We start from the raw sequence: 21,654 nt of genomic DNA, 5'->3' as shown, positions 1-21,654 counted from the left end.
TAAATCAAATCAATAACTACCTAATTCGTAATTCTGACCTAATCCAATCAGTTTATTGTAGAACATACCAATATTCTAATTATTTTCAACCCTCCACTTCTTTATTATGGAATACACTACAAAATGATACATGAACTACGACCTCGCCATCATTAAAAATCTTCAAAACCCATCTCGAAAAATGTAGTCAAAAACCTATATATTACTATTGCGGATCACGCAAAGGTCAAATCCTACATGCCAGACTTCGTCTTCAGTGTAGTGAGCTAAATAAAGATCTATCCGACAAAAACACTATTTCATCCCACTTATGCAAATGTGGTGAAATAGAATCTCTAGTCACTTCTTACTCTTCTGTCCATTATATCAAGCGCTTAGGAGACAACATATCTCGGCACTTCAACTTCCTGATCAAACTGACTCCAAACTTTCTCCTATTTGGATCAGATGAGATGTCGGATGAGTAAAACCTTGAAATGTTTACCAAGGTTCAAAACTTTTTGATACAGAGCAAACGCCTCAAATTAACAACCTAAATTACACACTTACTTCTTTTTAATAATTTTGAAAATAGCTTATAATTATAACCTGAGTAAATACTTAAAGCATTATATATCAACCTCTTCACTTTGCACCTAACTCACCAAATGCACGTTATGAGAGATTGAAACACTACTTCCTTGAGATATACTATATATCAATGATATAATTATTATCCATGATTTCAGGAGACGTACTGAAATAAGACTTTAAGTTTTGGTTCTGAATCCAGTAATTAATTTGCTATAATTGACTTGATGTTACCATATGCAAATTACTTCATTAATATGTTTAAACTCATACTTATCGCTACCTTGATAATATTTTTGCACTGAATAACCCTGACTTAATACTCTGCTGAATTTTTCCCTAAGAAATTTACTTTAAATATAGCTAATAAAGACAATTTTAATTGTTTTTTTTTCTGGTTTTGGATGTTTCCATTTTACGAAGTGAACTAAAAACTAAAATTCATGACAAGAGGGACGATTTCTTTTTTTCAAATTGTTAATTTTCAGTTCCTTGATGGAGACGTTCCTTTGACTCTTTCATACGGTGTATATATTTCTCAACTAATTCGTGTTTGTAACGATGTTTCAGATTTAAATGAACTAAATCTCTGTATTACCGGTATAATGTTAAATCAAGGTTTTCGTTACCATAAATTAGTCAAGATTTTTTAACTAAATTTTATTCATAAAGATAAAGCGAATTTAATGCTGAAATTTATGGCAAGCCAAAGTGGACTAAAAATGCCTGTTTATAAATATTTATTAATAATTATATGTTTCGTCGTACCTCCTGTCAATACTTTGCACGAAGACCTTGTTTTTCTTAGACATTTTATGATATGTTTTCACTAAATCATGTTGGACGTGTTTTTATTGATACTTTTGTCTGAGAAAACAAGGTGTGCTTATCAGCTGCTTTTGGATTTTCAACTAGCTTACAAAAACAGCGCGTAATCTTTCGAGGTACGTACAGCTTGTTGTCATTTGTCTTATTTGTTAAGGTGTTTGTATTCTGTATCGATCCCAAGAGTTAGATTCGATCGATCTTTAAAGTTCGTTTTATTATTGTATTTTCCCACCAATGGGAGAGGGTTGAGCTCTCACAAACATTCTTACCCCTGCCACATACTTCATGTGCCTGTCCCAAGCCTGGAACCTGTAGTCCAGTGGTTGTCGTTGTTTTTAATGTTCATTGTTATTCACGATCGTTTTACATTTTCTCTATAGATTAGGTCGATATTCGTCTTTTATGAATAGTCTCATATCATTTATTTTGAGGCCTTTTACAGCTTGGTTTATTGTCTGGGGTTACCCCATCATTGAAGATCATATGGTGACCTGTAGAAGTTTAATTGATCTCATTGGCAACCATACCACATCTCCTATTTTTATATGTAAATTAAAATGACGTCTTGGTCCGCGAATCTTTCAGAGTGGACCTGGTTTAAAATAGGAAACACACTTTGTGGATATAGAACAAATATGCGACAAATTTATGAGATTATGACTTTTTTTTACGGGGGACTATTTTGCGAACAAAAATGTATGCTTTTTATTATCCGTACAATATGGAACGAGATACCATAACTAAAAAAGTGAAAGATAGCCGTTCTTTGTGTACGTAGTATATACCATTGCATTATTTTATTATTTCATATTTTATTTACAATATCATAAATTTTGGCGTAGTTTCTTGAATTTACCTATATTGTTTCGTTTCGTTATCATTTCGTTTCTCACTTTTGCTCACTGCATTCCGTTTCTAAGTTTTAAAATCAGCACATAATTTTTGCGGGTTAAGTTAGGTAACTCTTTCTTTACAGACGTAACAGGTGATTGTGAAATACATGTAAGATGTATTGTAACACTGTCCAAGAAGTTATCAAATGAAACAGGTTAAAATTTTTGTCATCATTTTGTTCACCACCGATTAATTTCCTATTTGGGCTCAGTTTCGCCACAAATTTCCCTATAGTCTAAGTACAGAGAAGTGTACATATGATATATACAAAAAATAAATATTGCATCACCTTGATATGAGGAAGTTAAATTCATTTTATGTAAACTTAAATTAAAAACTAACCTGACATTTGCTGTATATTAATTTTATCAATTCTTCAGATGATAAGATGTACAAACACCTGAGATTCAATCCTTTCAAACAGTTAAAATCCTTATGTGTATTGATGGTTACTGTCCTTGATTTTGACCAGCATTTTAATTTGCGTCGCATTTACCCTTAACAGTTTAATACATAGCAAAATTTCAAACACTATCTCAACTTAGTTTATTTTGCCACTCTGCAAAATAGATAAAATTAACTCTGCAAAATTCAGTTTTTGACTTGATCTTAAAAATGTTATTGATGTAACTTTCTCATTCCTAGATGATGCTATGCCTTGATTTTTTTCTAAACACACATGTGTGTCTGTAGACAGAGGGATATAATTTGTGGTGATACTGAACCCATATTTGTTGAAAGGTAATGGTAAATGAACCTTAATATAAAATTAGTTCAGATAATCATAATGTTGGCTGAGGCATTTTTTAACCAGTCATTATGTTGAAGGGAGGTGACCAAGTAAAATAAAAATAAGCTTCCCAAGACAACATAATCATATGGTTCCTCTACATGTCATATTTAATAGTAACCGTACATTGGTAGGAACAAGTGCCTGTGACATTATGTCCCTGTTAAAGCATACAATGTACACACAGAATACAGCCTCAATTTATGAGTTGTACTTACACAGGTGTAGGAAAATAATTGTCAAACACTGACAATCCTGTAAGAATTTTTTCTAGCTGGTTTGCCATAGCTCAGTGATCATTCAATTTTCTCTCTACACACAAGCTTGTCACTTACATATTATCACTTTGTATTACCAATACAAATACAAATAAAAATATTTTTATTAGCTCCAACTCAGATATACAATAAGTGGTTTTGGCTCGTATACATGTAGGATACAAACAGTACATGTACCTACATGTATATATATATTGAAATGGGGGCTTCAATTTCAGAAATTCTCTTCTCCAAACATCTGGGCACTTAAGGATCTGGGAGGTGTAGCATGGTGACATTTTGTAGGTACTTTTGGTCAACATGCTTAGAACTCCAATCAGTTGCAGCTGTCTTCTTTAATTGAATAAAAACTTCATTTAATGATCTTTTGAACAGATAATCCAGAGCAGTTTAAACATAAATTTCTATAATCGAAGATATTTACAATTGGAAATAAGGATTTTTTCCATCTCAGGAGATGGAGTTGGTAGTTCCATACAGCCTCCAGTCAATTTAAAATCCAAATGGTTTTGTATGTGTACATATTTGACTTTACTTTGTAAAATCTGCCCATAATACTGATTGCTTTTCCCCTAAACCCATTTGGCCAGGGGCATTTCGCCCTATTCAGATGAGAAACTCCTTGAGTTAAAAGTGAAGCTTTGATTTCAGTTGTTTTTTGATTTCATGCAATTATTTACAATAAAATATTTTATTAAATGTATAGTTAAAAATTTGTTTCTTTGTTATGATTATCATGCTTTCAATATAGATAATCATTATTTTTTTTATGTAAAAACTAATCAACGCGCAGTTTTACTAGATGTCATTGTGATTTTTCACATTTTATTTTGTTTACTTTCTAGTTTTTTTTTAATATACATTTGAATACCAGTAACAATGCCTAAAATAGTAACAGCAATTGTGATAGGAGCTGGTAACAGAGGAAATAATTATGCAGCTTACACCTTTGCTAAGAGACACCCTTTTAAGGTATGTTTTGTACATAAATAAGATATGCATATATATTTGTAATTTATTGTGAATAAAAAATCCAAAAGGTTTTTAATTGTAGAATATACATAATTGATTTTAAATGTTTTTTATCCACCCCAACTTTGGAGGAGGTATAAAGTGATCTTTGTGTCTGTTCCTCAACTAGTTTTTCTGTTAAAATTTCTCTGCAAATTCTTACCACAGCCACTTAATATTTTGACACGACCTTTATATAGGTATGCCATATCATGGTATTTTTAGACTAAACTAAAAATAAAACTAAACATGCTCAATGACTATTTATAATTTCGCCATATGGTTACTTGGCTGGGGAGTTAGTGGTATTCTTTTGTGAGCTTTGCTTATACAGTGAAACCTGACTAAACCAAACCCTGAATTAACCTAAACCAGACAAATATTGAAGTCCTATTTTGTCAGTTTAAAAATATTTTGAATGAGGATAAATCGAAAACCTGTCCAAACTGACTGCAATACTACAGTCTGCAAGGGGTTCAGTTTAGAGAAGTTTTACCATAGTTTATTTTATACTAGTTTACTTTAAATAATGATTTGTAAAACAATATGTGTTTCATGTATACAGATATTTCTGATGATTCAGGCTTGTTTAGATAAAAAATTTACTTGATGTATTTATGCATGTAGACCAGAGAAGGACAGCGATGAAGAAAACACTATAGACATACTTGTAAGAATTTTGATAACAAAGAAGTTAAAACTTTTTGCCAAATCTTGATTTTACTCAGAACTTCTACAGTAATTTTGACTATTTTCAGATTATAGCTGTTGCTGAACCGAAGGATGACTATTTTGCCAAATCTTGATTTTACTCAGAACTTCTACAGTAATCTTAACTATTTTCAGATTATAGCTGTTGCTGAACTGAATGATGACTATTTTGCCAAATCTTGATTTTACTCAGAACTTCTACAGTAATTTTGACTATTTTCAGGTTATAGCCGTTGCTGAACCTAGGGATGACTACAGAAAAAAATTTGTTGAAAAATTTAAAATTTCAGAGGATAATATTTTCAAAGGTATTTTTGTGTGATTTTATTTGATTTTAAAAATGACAGGATAATGAACTTCAACTACATGTATCCTAATTATTATACCAGTATTTTAAAATAACTTCACAGAATCATAAAACATACATTTGAAGAATAGCAAGCATTTCATTTATGTTTTAAAAACCACTTACATTTGTCAATGTTTTATTACATCTTAAACTTTTCTGCTCATTATTTGTACAACATCACCTATCAAGATAATTAATGTGGTATTTTTAGACTGGCGAGATGTTGTTAAGATGGACAAGTTTGCTGACTGTGTTTTTATTTGTACACAAGACAGACTTCATATGGTAAAATAACATTCTTAGCACCCTCATAAATAATCTTTTATAGTCTAAACCTGTGGTAAAATAACATTCCACTACCTGGTGGTATGGTACACATAGAATAATAGTTACTTTCAAATTTTGATACTGACAATATCATGTTAAATATCTCGACAAGCTTGTGGGTGTGAGTTGAAATGTTCCATATGATATTGTGAGTATCAAAATGGAAAGTAACTATTATTCTGTTTATCAGTAATCTAATAATTTGCATTTTTGTTTATTTCAATGTTATTACAAAAATTTTAATAGTGCAACTACAAACTGTTTGTGTGTGACGTCATTTTCATTCAAAATTCCAAAGAAATGTCTGGTGACATCACAATCACTCCTGATGTTTTGACAGATATTTTGGAATATCTTATCATGTATGAGAGATACAAAAACATCTGTCTACAAGATAAAAGGAAAAAGGTATAAATCAGTGATAAATATAAAATAAACAAAAACATTACTTAGTATGAATCTATTAAATATATCTTTTCTAGAAAATCTTCCCTACATGCTGAACATTACATTAATATTAAAATTGCATAATTTCTTCCACTCACTTTTTGTTCTCTGCCAAAACAAGACACAGAGACTTTGAAATGCTAGTTGTCAGTGTATACATCCACAGATCCTGTAAATGCTATCATACCTACATTTCTCAACTGGTTTACTACAGTTAGTTGGCTTAATTTCTCTTGATTATTGTAGGAGCCGGCTGTAGCTTTTGCCAAGTTGAAATACCAGATTTTGTTGGAAAAACCAATGGCTGTAAGTCAAGTTAATCAGATCGTAATATCATTTAATATCTTTATTTGATGAGGAATGTATAATGTAAACCAAAGTTCCTGTGTTGATGGAAGTTTGAAAAGTATTAAGTAGTTGTCCTTGTAAGAATCATGCAAAATTCTGTAAAATGTGATACACCTCAAAAAAGGCTACATATTTTTATTTTTGATTTGAAGTTGATTTATGGGTCTATATTATGAACTGTATAATTATTTATTCAAATCTGTCTGCTCTTAGGAGATAATCAACATTGAAAATCTAATAGATTCTATTGTATATTGAGTGTCATTAAGTTATCTCCCTTAATGTTGACATCTACAGTGCATTCTATATAATTTTTATCTCCTAAAAGCATGGGTTATATGAAAAACCGAATGTTAATTTCTGTTTACTATGGCATTTCAAACAAAATATCAAAAATAAAAATATGTAGGCATTTTACTCATGAATCACATTTTGCATGATTCTTAGCTGGAGTACTACTACTTAAAAAAAGTGCTGTCTGTATTTTATACTCTTGAATGTATGTCCATCTGCCATTCTGTCTGTCTGTCAAAATGTCATTACTGATTCCCAAATGGATGGATTGATATCAGACTTGGTACAGTCGAACCTCGTTAAGTCGAAGTCGAAGGGACCATGCAAAAATGTTCGAGTTATCTGAGGTTCGAGTAATCCGAGGTCGAGGATAAACCGGAAATACTAGTAGTTTGGTCAATGATTGTTTCTGTATTTACATCATTTGTTGTGCTTGTACATGTACATGTACTTCACTTTACACGGTACTTCATAATGTCTTGTGTTTCATATCGGAAGATGTTTTTTGTATGTTGTATATCATGTTTGAAATACTGAATGGCACTGAGTATTGTAGTGAAATTTCCTTTTTTGTTTTTTCTACATCAAAAACATCATAGTTCATAACATGTTGCTTTGTTTGATTCACAATCAGGAGTATCGTCAAACCATGTGTTCTACATTATAACGATAAAATTTCAAATTCACTAACGAAACGAATGTAGTCGTTGAAATACCCTTACTACCATCTGTTTGATGTTTCATTAAATAGTCAGATATCATTGCAGTTCATCTGTATTTTTTAAAATTTTTTATCAAAGTATCCGATATCACTGTTAGTGTAAATTCCAATGTGTTCTTAATACAGTTGGTTTTTTTTAACAACATGCGCGATTTTAAATTGATTAAATAAACAAATCAAACCATAAAAAGTGTCAACAAATTAATTTTAAAAGCCACACTAATCGTTGTTAAAACACACTTCGATCATGGTTTGTAATAAATCAATCAGTTTTCCGACTAATTAGTTGACTTCGAGACATCAGGGTTAATTAACCTCGAAGTCCTATCGAGGGGACTGATTGATTATCTTGAGTTATCCGAGGTAAAATTGTATTGGGGTAAGGGGAGTTTTGCTGGGACTTTGTAATTAGTTTGAGTTATCCGAGATTTCGACTAATCCAAGTTCGACATATCGAGGTTGGACTGTATTTGGCTTTATATAAACAGGGCATACTGTATATTGTAGGAAATTTTGGTTGCTGTCTGATATTAACTTCCTGCACAAGGGGTTGAGGGGGGTATACCTAGCATGACAAAACATGCAATATGTTTGTTTTAGCATGCTTATTTAGAAACAGAAAGAAAATGGAAACAGGCCCTGTTTAGTTCTGTACTGCTAATATTTGACATTTTTTAGAAAAGAAAATTATCATCTTCAAGGATGTATGGTACTTGATGTTAATTGAAGGGTTCTTTGTAAAATATTGTTATAGCCTACAGAAGAGGAGTGCAGAACAATAGTAAAAACATGTAAATCAGAGGGTGTTATTTTACAAGTCTGCCATGTGTTGAGGTACAGTCCATGGGCTACAAAGATTAAAGAAGTGATAGACAGTGGTAGAATTGGAGATGTTGTTAATATACAGCATCTAGAACCTGTAAGTCTTATGATACATTTTACTGATATACCTAAAACAAGGAGAAGGAAATACCCAAAACAAGGGGAACAAAATACCTAAAACAAGGAGAATGAAATATCCAAAGCAAGGGGAACAAAATACCTAAAACAAGGAGAATGAAATATCCAAAACAAAGGGAACAAAATACCTAAAACAAGGAGAATGAAATATCCAAAACAAGGGGAACAAAATACCTATAACAAGGAGAAGGAAATACCCAAAACAAGGGGAACAAAATACCTATAACAAGGAGAATGGAATACATGGTACTCATAGTGAAGAAAATTCACAACTCGGTACAAATTAACACCCTAATAATTCATAACTGAAAGTCTGCATGTTTTGATCTGCTAGTATTGAAAGTATTCATTGTGAATTTGAAGACTTGAATACAACATAAGGATTTATGAAAGTCTTGCACTTAAGGAACAGAACATTTGCTATATTAAAGTTTTTTTGTACACTCAAAAAATCAATTATTTATTATTTGGAAATTATAATTCAGAAAATGCTGCAAAATTATACCAGTCAATTTATCCACTTATCAAACTTGCTGTTGAAAATTTATACAGTAAAAGAATGTTTTTCTTCATCTAAAGATGCAGTTATAGTAAATGTTTAGTGATGGTTATCCATGGACTCATTTCAACAATTTTAGGTAGGATACTGGCATTTTTCACATTCCTATGTCAGAGGAAACTGGCACAAGGAATCAGATAGCTCTAACTCACTTCTGGCTAAGTGCTGTCATGATCTTGATCTTATTAACTACTGGATGGGACCACAAAATAGATGTGAAAAGATTTCCTCATTTGGACATTTAAGCCACTTCAAGAAAGAATTTAAGGTTGGTAATCTATTCTAAGACATTAAGACTGTAAGAGTTCCTCTTTCAGGTTGGTTACTGGCACTTTGCACATTCATTTGTGAGAGGAAACTGGAGGAGTGAAGAGGAGAGTTCTAATTCCTTACTTGCTAAGTGTTGTCATGACCTTGACCTTATAAATTACTGGATGGGTGATAACCATTGTGAGAAAGTTTCATCCTTTGGTCACATCAGTCATTTTACTCCTAGAAACAAGGTCAGTTGGCTGATCCAGTTTATATGAATGCTTTTGGGTGACCAACTTGTACTATTCCCTTTTGCCGACTTGCAATGGATTTGAACTTGGCTATTTGTATGGTGATGGCGGGCGGGCTGGCGTGAGGGCGTGCATCAACATTAGTTTATAGACAATAACTGGATAAATTTACATCCGATTTGAATGAAACTTTGGGATATTGTCCCATACTAGGTAAGTGAGATCTCTTTTGATTTGGAGGAAATTTTGTTGAAGGTCAAGATCACAGGTTCTGTAAAATTGAAGTTTCTGGATGATAACTCAAAAAGTTCATATCTGATTCCAATGAAACTTTAGGATTTTGTTTTTTTACCAGGTAAGTGCAAACCCTATTGATTTTAGGGACATTTTGTCAAAGATCAAGGTCACGGCAACCAAAAAACTTACATTTTTTTTCCTGTAAAATTGAGGTTTATGGACTATTACTCAAATAGTTTACGTTTGATTCAAACCAAACTTTGGGATATTATTACATACAAGGTAAGTTAGATCCGTATTAACTTTTGGGAAATTTCGTAGAATGTCAAGGTCACAGCGGCCAAAAAACTTCAACTTTTTTCATAAAATTGAGGTTTCTGGACACACTAAAAAAGTTTACATTTGATTCTAACCAAACTTAAGGATTTTGTTGCATACAAGGTAAGTGCAAACCCTATTGATTTTTAGGAATGTTTTGGTCAAGGTCAACTATGCCATAAAACTTAAACATTTTTGCATAAAATTAGGATTTAAGAGGATAACTTAAAAAGTTTACACCTGATTGAAACGGAACTCTTGGATAATGTTACATACCAGATAAATAAAAACACTATTGATTTAGGGGGAATTTCCTTTGCAGTCAAGGTCACATTTGTCTAAAAACTAAATTTTTTTTCTGTAAAAATTAAGTTTCTTGATGATATTAACTCAAAATGTTTGCATTCAATTCAAATGGAACTTTGGGATATTGTTACATACTAGATAAGTGAGAACCCTGTTGATTTTAAATATCTAAAATATTTCTTTCTCTTAAATGGAGAAGCAACTCGGCTTGTGCACCCTGGTACATTTCAATTTTTAGTTTGATATTCCTTGCAAATTAACTAGTGCTTCATGTTATTTTTTCTATCGAGACCATCATTCCATTGCATGCAGTTATGATGTGCCGGTACATATTAGATGCTTTTCTCATGCTAAACTATTTCTTTCTCTGAAATGGAGAAGCAACTCGGCTTGTGCACCCTGGTACATTTCAATTTTTGGTTTGATATTCCTGGCAAATTAACCAGTGCTTCATTTTATTTTTTTTATCGAGACCATCATTCCATTGCATGCAGATATGATGTGCCAGTACATATTAGATGCTTTTCTCATGCTGTAAGTACCTATTGAGTCCCAGGTACTCATTCCATTTTGGCTTATAAACATGCAACAGTTGTTCAATATACATGTTATGGCCAGTACCAGACAAATTGGAAGTGAAACAAGTCAAAGGTTGTATTGACTTGATATGCACTTTGGTCTCTTTAATTTCCGATTTCCTAAAAGGGGCAAGAAATAAGCTTCTTTTCATTTAGTACAGACAGCTTATTTCTAAACTATTTTCAATGGGATTCTTCGATATGCTTAACTTAATGGTATGTTGAGATTTTTCCATCGAGGGTTACTTTGATTTCAGCTGAAATTGAATCTAGGGATTCTCTAATTTCTGAATCTGAAAAGTGTTTTGTATGCTGAATCAAACAATGCTTTATGGGACAAATCTTACCTTATATTATAGTTTTGGTTTTGGTCCTGTTTTGTGTTCGTCTGGATTGGGGTCAAAATCTTATACAGTGTCAAACATTCACAGTTCAAATTAGATCTCTGTTATGTCCATATGTTTGAAAACAATGATGATGATATTTAAAGTAGGTCATACAGAGTATTTTTTGTCTATTGATTTTCGTACTTTTTTATACGGCCACACACAAAGCGGCAAGGTATTATGTGATACCCTCCAAAAGTTGCATGTTTTGTCTGTTTGTCCATGCCCAACAGTTTTTAGATGACAACTTTAGAAGATATTGAAGGATCTTTTTTCAAACTTTGTATAGCTATTAAGTATAATAAAATACAGATCATGTTTTAATTTCAGTTTTATCAGAATATTTACACAAAAGTTATGGCCATTTTAAGTTGTTTTAACCAAAAGTGGGAAGGTTTCATTAATGTATCACTAAAGTCTCATTAAATCCCCAATTTTTTCAGAGACAATATTTGATAATGATACTTGGAGATTTAAATTTAAAAACACCAAACTTGATTTTTGAGATAATTTACCTTTAATATTTGTGATTTTTACAAGATTTTATTTAGATGATATACAATATATGATATCACTTTTAGGCAATTAATTAAAAAAAAAACAAACAAAAAACTGGTCTATAGAATTAAGAAAAAAGTTTTACAAATTTTTTTACTGTTTTAAATGTTATGGTTAATGCAGCAACCATTTGATTTTTCTGGGGGAAGCTATCATTTTTTTTTGAGATAATGTAATTAAAAAGTTTTTGGAAAAAAATGTCTTCAGTGTTAAAATAAAATTGTTAGTTTTACACTTGGTTTTTATTACCATATTTGAAGAAAAATACTTGTTTTTGACTTGTCATAGAAATTTTTCTTAAAAATACAAAAAAGGTTGTCTCAGAAATAAATCCATAGCTCCCCACAGAAAATCAAATGGTTGCTGCCTTACAAATTATTATCCAGGTAATCATTGTTTTATCACTTTATTACTGTATATAACCATACAGCCAGAAGGTGCAGCCAACAGATGTTTGGATTGCCCAGCCTCTATAGAGAGAGTTTGTCCTTACTCAGCAAAGAAAGTATACCTAGAACCTGTCAAAATGGTATGTAACATCTTACTACATGGCTTTAAATTGATTTTCGTCATGGTTTCTAGTTTTCATGTTGATTACATGTATTTGCATTTTCTTAATCAATTAAAACACTTTCTTAACTAAATTTCATGTTTTAATACCTCTGCATGCATGTTTTTAATATGTAACATTAGTGAAAGGTCTCATACTGCTTATTAGAAGACACCATTCCTGCTACCTGATGAAGATCATGTCTGATAAAAATCTATAGAGTTGTTCTTTATAAATCAACTTGAAAGTAGCTTTACTGTAAGCTACATAGGTATTAATAACTATTGTGAAAGTACTATTGTTCTTGGAGTACCAATTTTCATGGTTTTTGTGGGTAGGCCAAACCACATAATGTTCCCAATGAAAAGAAGATTTCCTTTGATGTGTATTTTGAAAACCTCAAAACATGAATTTAAGAATCCATGAACTTGTGTTACTTCCCTAATCCAGGAGAGTTGGTATCCACGGTACTTTCACAGTAAGTAAGATTTGTTTCTTTGACTTGGCTTTTATTTTACAGACTGTTACAAGGAAACTATTATTTCATAAACTTATACACATTTTAGGGTCATAGAGACTGGCCAGTGTCAGTTTTGACACCAACTCCTGATATTGAGAATATAACAGATGCTCTGAAGAATGGACCTTATGGTAAATGTGTATATGACTGTGACAATGATGTTATGTCAAATCAGGTGGTCAACATGCAGTTTAAAAATGGTGCTACTGCCACAATGACTATGGTTGCATTTACAGAGGAGATTTGTGATAGAAAAGTCAGAGTGTTTGGAACAAAGGTACACATTTGTGTTGGATGAATAAGATTTATAAGTATTACTCATCTAAGAATTTGTGTTATCCCCCCCCCCCTATTTGTTTTCATTTATTTGTTGAACAGTATCTGAAGAACGACTTCTAAATGCAAGTCGGTTTGCAACTTTCTCTCTATTTCTAAACAGAAACATTTTAAAGGCAAATTCAAAATACTTGAAAGAGGATACCTTCCATCAAAACCAAGGAGATTTTTTTAATCTGGTTTTACTGAAGTAATTTCAAAAATATCTAACAAAAACAAATCTTTCCAGTATATTTCCAGCTCCTATCTATTTGATGTCACAACAGTTATAACTAGTACATGTATGTTTTACAGGGTGAATTGATATGTAATGGTGCAGGCCAGTCTATAACTTTATATGACTTTACAAGGGGAGATCATGGTAAGCTTCCACTTATTAATATTCTTAATTATGTTTCAGCCTATATTAGTAGTACACATATTTACATTTTCAATGCAGGTCAAAACAAATTTCTGAGTAAAATAATATCTGTTTTGTCTCAGCTAAGCTGTACTTTCTCTGATTGAATTCCAATTTTATTTGAATAGAATATAGTACACTGATGTTGATTAGTCTCTACACTGTTAATGAGGTGTAAGTGCTCTTAGTTGTAAGATCCAATAGTTTTCCCTATAATTTCTGGTGTATACAGATTTAAGGATTTGATTGTTTTTTTTTCTATGTTCAATTTACTTTTATATGATTGTGTAAGATCATATCTAAATGATTTAACAAAGACAGATGCTAGTACCAACTATGCAACATATTTTTATAGACTGCTAGATACATATTAATGCTTGATTTCCTTATTGATAACATATCATAAATTTTCCTTACCTGTGCAGCAATATTTCTTCATCTCCTGCATATGGTGTTTATATTTCACAATTGATTCGCTACACTGGAGCAAGTACTAATTACTATGATTTCCTTGAACGCCATAAGTATCTGCATAACCGGCTACTGAATCAGGGATATGAGTAAATGCGTCTTAAAAGGTCTGTTACCAAATTCTTTTTTAGATATCAGTCCTTGGTTGAAATATATTCAGTTTCTTCTAAAACAATGAGTAATGATTGTATTTTTGTAAATTGTTCTTTGTGCTGATATGGCCTCTGATTTACTGATTATGGCAATAGCATCCAAATACTATTTAATCACCACTGGTATATTCACATTGCAATGAAAGAGGGAGGTTTAACGCTCTGTAAAACCTAGATTTAACCTACCATTTCATTTGAAATGCCTGTACAAAGTCAGAACCATTGTGGTACCAGCTGCTCTGGTGCCAGATGTGATATCTTTTTTGCCAGATTTATTTAGGACTGGACTTGATCATGAATCAGATTAGTGTTTGGTAATTTACCCTTATTAACCTGTGTCAGCTGTGGAAGCAGGTCTATCTGTCAGTCTGAAACACTTAAGGGGTACCTAATTTGTGTAACCTGTAACTCATAAAGTATTGAACTTATATTTCTCAAACTTGACAGGATGTGCACCTCCTATTATTTAGAATTTTAAAAAAATATTTTCTACATTTTCTGAAAATCAAAATTTGGCATTTTATGCCTCTCTATATTTTGAACAGTACCTACTTTGTGTAAACTGTAACTCAAAAATAATAGAACTAATATTGTTTAAACTTTGCACTGTCTGTTATTGACACATTTGAAAATTATTTTATACAATTTTTTGCCCATTGAACTGATCCATTTTGTCAATCGTATACCGGTATGCTATTATTACTATAATGTACATACTTTATTCAGCTGGTGTTTATGAATATTGAAAATATGTGCTGACAAACATAATCATGATGATGATGAAGGTCCAGACATTTTATGGATCTTATTTTTTATAGAATTTACCAAACCATCAAAGATATATCGGTATTGACAATATTATGTATTCAATATAATTGGAAAATTTCTTAAAACAGTCACCATAATAATTATGCATGCTACATGCTGAGTGTAACTGTTTAAAAAACCTACTGAATATATATTTATCAATTATGGACTTTTAATGAAGTCAATATGTTATATATGGACCAGTTCAGAGTGTATAAACTGAGGACAAAGTCCGAGATCAATATAATCTAACAAGTCCATATATATAACGTATTGGCTGATTGGAAGTCTTTAATTTATGTATTTTATAAGTAGATAATGTATTTTCTTTCTGTATGCTTTTTTTGGGGCGTTTCCGTCGTGATTGGCTGAGAATAATTACAAAAAAAATTTTTTATATCCTGATGTTAATTTAGAAGCATAGCGTCAATATACATATAAATAGAAACATAGCGTCAATATATTTAAAAATAGAAACAAGGCTTCATGTATGTAGAATATCCTTTGCATCATGTGATCATAATTTCCAATGAACAAAGAAGACTGTTACCTCATATGTAATATATATTGGTATATAATATGAATCAATAGAACCCAACTTGTTAAAATCATGAACTTACACTTTAAACTTGAGACCCCAAATTGTCGTTACTAGTATGTTATTCTGTGTTTGGATCAAACTTTGTCTTGTTTAGTACCATATTTTATTTTTATTTTATTTTACAGATAAGCTTAGTGTTGTAGCCAAACAGTATAATGGGTTGTCAGGTCATGGAGGTGCAGATTTCTACTGTGTTGAAAATTTTGTTGATGCCATTATAGTGAGTAATAATTGAACAGAATTGCTTTATTTTCCTTGAAAGGAACATTATAAAGTATCATAAAGTTTATGAAGGAATGGGTAAACTAACCAGTGAATTGGTTTTAGTATTATACCAAAGATGTATTGCATAAATCATTTAATGAAGTACATAGCGTGAGACACTTTTGATATAATATTACAGTTTACAAATTGGAAGATTTACCAAAGAGTCTGTTATGGGGATGCTTACAAATCTAAGGTTGCATGTTTTTTTGATGAAAAGTTTTTGATTATCAGTTAATGAACTAATGGATTTTATACCCAAACTTTAAAACAAATTTTTGGCATTTTGGAATATACATGTTCATTTGTCTTTCTAGTTATTCCATCACTCTGTCATTTTGTCTTTCTGTCAATCTATCACTCCATCCATACAAATCTATCCAAATTATCTCAGTTACCACTTGGCAATTTGATATAAAATCTGGTATGTAGCTTCATAATGATGATGCATACCTTGTAAGCAATTTTTGTTGCTGTCCAATATCAACTTCAAGTTAAGCAGATCTTTGAATTTTTTTCTTAGAATGTTTTGGTTATGAGCCTGAAAATTTTATTCAAAGTATTTTGTTTCACTGTAAAACACTATTTATGTTTCAAACCTGTAAAAATTGATATATATTAATCTAAGATAAATCATAAAAATTACCAGATTTGTATCTGTTTAATATTCATCAACCTTTCAATTTCATTAACATTGTTAGTTCATGAAAATAGTTAAATAAATAATAGAAAATAATTTACTTAATTATTTACTTGTTGACTAGTAGAAATGATATAATCACATTTTATACCATGAGTAGGGGGAAGGTTATTGGAATAACCTTGTGCATCCATCCATATGCCTGTCTCAACTCCCAATTATTGATGATTTCAAATTTATTTTCTGGCTTTAAATAGATTTATTGTGAACAATTTTGGTGTCTGTTCAATGACAACCTCTTGTTTTGTAGGATTTTCCTATTTTAACTTTATTGAATGATGTAGAAAATTATTGTATCAAAAATCTTGGCTCCCACTTCACTGATTGATTTCAATATTATTTAAAGTTTTATATAGATGGGCCGTACGCTGAAAGTGATTTTGGTTGCTGTCCAATTTCAACTTTGGAAAGAGTTTAGGTATACCTAGCATGGCTTCATCTTTATTAAGACTTATTTTTAATTTCAATAGAACAAAGATCCGGTGAAAGTTCGTTCAGGACCAGATGAAACACTTTACAGTCATATGTTAGTTTTTGCTGCAGAAAAGGCCAGAAAGGAGAACTGTATCGTTACAATGACTCCAGATGGAACTTTTTCATAATATAAACACTGGTATATCTTGTAAAGACATATATCTGCAGGAAATCTTCATTATAGTAGAAATTTAAATTAAATCTGTGATAATTGTTTTTTTTTTAATCTGTTGGTAAATGTTAAGGTAAAAGTGATTCGTTTGTATAATTTTATTTCTATGTTGTTGAATGTAGATTTAATAATTGAATTGTGATTTCTCTATCCAATACATCATGACTATTTTGTGTAGTTATTGTTAAATGTAACATCTTTGTTCAGATATGGTGGTAAAGGTGTATTTTCATGCTAAGTGTTTTCGTTATGTTGTTTTTAATTCTTCATATTTTCATGTTGGTTGTGTGTCGTATGCTTTGTGTCCAGACACCTCTATTTCATGATGACCTGTATTTTGTGTAATTAAAAAAAAAAACATTTAAAGATGATATTGATCCCAAATCATATTGAAAATATGATTTCAGGTTAAGCTTGTTCTCCTGAATTAGATAATAAACAATGGGAAAGGAAACATGATTGTTTAATGACTGTTTGATAAATTTTTTTTCAATGTAGCTTGATTGTTTCTTGCAAAATGATAGCTGAAATAACTCGAAAATGACTTGATCATTTTTAAATTACTTTTATGAAATGCATTTACTATTGATTCAGAAATTTCATATTTTGTTTTTTATGAAAATCTTTCCTTTTGTTTCTATTTGTCATATTTAAGTCTGTAATTGGATATATTGTACTGGTTTTTCATACCCTAAAGCTAAATTGTCTATTCTCATTTTACCTTTGAAAGCACAACTACCTTAAACTGCCCAAGGGATTTAGATGATTTTTTAAAGTTTGGGCATCATTTATAGATTAGCATGAAGGATTACAATTATTGTTGGATGACTCCAAAGGGAGACTTGCGAGTTTAATAAATTAAAACCTTGAAAGCAAAACTCCCCTTTAACTGATTCCACCTAATAAAGAAGTTGGGACTTTTAAAAAGGATGAAAATGGTCCAAATTTACTTTTTTTACTGTTTTAAATATTAATGTGCATTTTGGATTCCCGATGGACAAACTTACTTGCCTTACAATTTGTGTCTCTTATTATACCACTTGTATTGATAAAAAACATGATTTTGATGATTTTTTTAAAGGTGAGCATCATATGTAAACTGTAATTAACATGAAGGAAAATGATTGCTGTCAGATGACTTGAAACAGAGATAATCAAACTTAAGGATTTAACATTTCACTCAATCACAGTATTTCTGATTTGATATGCTGTTTAAAAATGACATGTGCAGAACATAATAATTTTTTATGGAAGGTGTTAAATGCAATATAATAGACTTAAATAATGTTTAAGTGTTTTTCTGATATTGTTTCAGAAGTTGAATTTTATATTACCTGTTTCTTATCATGTTTTTAATTAATATAAGTTGTATAATAAGTAATACAAATTGTTAGGCAAAAAAGTTTGTCCATCAGGGGTCTGAAATAGTGAAGTCATAATTTGACAACGCTTCCATTCACCTATGACCTGTGGCAAGTTTAGCCTTATCAGGGGTCTGAAATACTGAAATCATAATTTGACAACGCTGAAATCCGCCTATGACCTGTGGCAAGTTTAGCCTTATCTGGGGTCTGACATACTGAAATCATAATTTGACAACGCTGAAATCCACCTATGACCTGTAGCATCAAGTTTAGTCTTATCTAGGGTCTGGCATACTGAAATACTGAAACATAATTTGACAATGCTGCCATTCACCTTTGACCTGTAGCATCAATGTTAGCCTTATCTAGGGTCTGACCTACTAAAATACTGAAGTTATACTTTGACAACGCTGCCATTCGCCTATGACATGTAGCATCAAAGAGTAATCAAGGGAACCAAGGTTATAGTGGTAATAATATATCTCTGGTTCAAAGTCGAAATCTAGGACATTAATTGTCAAGATAATTTTAGTCAAGATGTCAAGAATAGTCAAGGGAACCAAGGTTATAGCGGTAATCAAAAGAATGTAATCCAGGGACAAAGACCAGACATGGAAAACAAACATACACAACAAAGAACATAAAGTAACTAAAATCATACATACAAAGTAACAAAAGCAAATGAGCAACTAGGACTCCACTAAAAACTGGGAGCATGGGCCAGGTGCACCGGTAGGGTAAGCGTCCTCTGCTTTTCTAGAAACACCCGCCGAGTTGCTCATAAAAAGTCCAGGGTAGATGAAAGAGGAAAGAAAAACTACGACACGTTGAACAAATCAGTTTTCATGGCACAGATGGATACACCGTAACGATCCACGAGTTCATGATGACCACCATAAAACTTATGCATCCTGTAGCAACATAACCTAGTTCCAGAAGCCTATTTGTTAGAATTCTAGCGCGATACAAAAAGTCTGCATAGTTTCGGTAAGTTCTGGCATAACGTATGAGTTGTGATATGAACACTCCATACGCAGGTGCTGAAGGGATGTTGTCACAGATGAAAGGAAAGTTGACAATTCTGAATGAAAAGTCATCACGTTTATCGTAAAGTTTGGTCAATAGTTTTCCTTTACCATCAATTTCTAAGTGTAGGTCAAGATATGAGGCTGACTTCACAGTGTCTGCAGTATCCTTTATATCAAGTTCTTTGTTGTAGATGCGATGTATCAAATCGCCGAAATTAGGATTGTTTAAAGATCATTCGTCATTTACACAGCGGGAACTGAGAATTAAGGATCTAGCTAAACGATATCCTTTCTTTCGGATCAGATCAGCTATAAAATCAGCCTTATAAGAGTAAGGAGTAGGTCAGTAAGTAGACGACAAAATTTGTTCCCATTGGAATGCCGACCATTTTTTGAAAAAGGCGTCCACCACGCTGGACAAATATGTTGTCGATTAAAAAATCCAACAACATAATCCAATAACAAAAACAAAACATAACAAATAACAAAATCCAATCTAAAATTAAGTCCAAGCAGAAGGCGATTCTATTCATAAAAACATAACGGGCCTAAAATGAATGCGGTCATTATCAGATTCTTTCATTTCACAGTTCCATTATGCCGACCGAAGATTCAGGCGCGAAAAATACTTTGAACCTATATGCCTATTTAAATAGTTTTTCATCTGTCAAGTTGATTTCATGTTCCAACAATATGGTGTGTCCAATATCAGAAGGACCTGTCGAAAATATTGACACACTTTCAACAAGACCCCGCAACCTTCCTGATATCTCCTGACCTAAATCACCTCATATCTTTATACCTAGTATTTTAACAGATGGTTCAGATTTCTCATGTAATCAAAATCGGAATGACCTCATTTAAACTACATAGAGTAGTCCTAGATTTGATATCCACCACCTTTGCAGTCATACTAAAAACTCGGACAGGAACGCGACAAGTTAGGCTTTTCAAACTCACGACCCGTGGACACACTCCTAACATCTCTGATAATTGACTTTCGCAACCCCCAGTAATTGCAGTTTAGTTCATCGATCTACTATCAATCAAGGTTTTACACTTTATATTTCTTTTTACAAAAATAGAAAAATAGAAGATTAATCAGCCTTACCGACGATCCGATCTAACACACTTTCATCGTTGAAAACACCTGCATGGCAATCAACGTTGGGCCAAGTTAATTCTATGGAACAGTTCTCTAGTCTGCCCCGCAACAGAGATTGTTTACTCGTTTAAATTATCGAATTGACCTTGGTTCTGAACTTATTGATTTTCTTGCAATTGATCACCTGTATCTCTGGAACTACTTCTCTATTACCAAACCCTTGCTGACCTCTATTGCGACCTCTATATTGATCTCGATCTGACCCTCTACTAAACTGAACTTCAGACTTCTATTGTTCTTAACCCGTTTTAATTCACTTTCTACAGCCTCCATTCTCTTATTCAAACATCTAACTGATTTCAATACTTCATCTAATTTTGTCTGATTTTGCAACAGTTGTCTGTAGTTGAAGTTTAGAATCAGTTTTCTGAGTAATATGAAAGATCTAATTCTATCGATCTAATGTATGTTTTCTAAAAAAACGGATTTCTAAGACCGGACCAAAACTTAAAACGTAACATCTCGTTTTTAGCTCGAGGGTTGATCTGACCCTTTTCTACTTCTAACTGAATTACTCTTTCCAGTTTCATACCATATTCGGCAACAAGACTGTTTAGGCTCTTAATTATTTTTCACTGTAAAATATTAGTAACAATGCTTCATTGCTAAACACGTTTCCACATACCCCCTGAAGATTATCAATAATCTGAACCGGTGTTGCATTATCTGGTAATGAC

General features: G+C 31.9%; 1 protein-coding gene across 7 annotated transcripts; it reads left to right on the top strand.

The window, feature by feature from the left end:
- Positions 1–2,324: 2,324 nt before the first annotated feature.
- LOC148629137 (uncharacterized) lies at positions 2,325–17,658 on the top strand. Of its 7 annotated transcripts, none has more exons than XM_088544776.1 (13): positions 2,352–2,446; positions 2,938–3,033; positions 4,206–4,332; positions 5,306–5,390; positions 5,643–5,716; positions 6,452–6,511; positions 8,323–8,487; positions 9,167–9,355; positions 12,404–12,502; positions 13,090–13,320; positions 13,674–13,740; positions 15,936–16,030; positions 17,245–17,658. In XM_088544776.1, the coding sequence occupies exons 3-13, from the start codon at positions 4,240–4,242 to the stop codon at positions 17,374–17,376; spliced, it is 1,290 nt and encodes a 429-aa protein (XP_088400902.1). In that variant the 5' UTR covers positions 2,352–2,446; positions 2,938–3,033; positions 4,206–4,239; the 3' UTR covers positions 17,377–17,658. The 7 variants fall into 7 exon arrangements, with proteins under 7 accessions (XP_088400891.1, XP_088400929.1, XP_088400902.1 ...); XM_088544756.1 differs by lacking the exons at positions 2,938–3,033; positions 9,167–9,355 and adding exons at positions 3,736–3,871; positions 9,405–9,590 and having other exon boundaries at positions 2,364–2,446; positions 4,235–4,332; XM_088544746.1 differs by lacking the exon at positions 2,938–3,033 and adding an exon at positions 3,736–3,871 and having other exon boundaries at positions 2,371–2,446; positions 4,235–4,332.
- Positions 17,659–21,654: the final 3,996 nt, after the last annotated feature.

The sequence above is a fragment of the Perna viridis genome, chromosome 1 (assembly GCF_037379345.1).
Source record: "Perna viridis isolate PV_CMFRI_1.1 ecotype Kerala chromosome 1, ASM3737934v1, whole genome shotgun sequence".
Classification (NCBI taxonomy): Eukaryota; Metazoa; Mollusca; class Bivalvia; order Mytilida; family Mytilidae; genus Perna; species Perna viridis.
The sequence above is the reverse complement of the archived record's forward strand: the minus strand, read 5'-3'. Positions and strand labels throughout refer to the sequence as shown.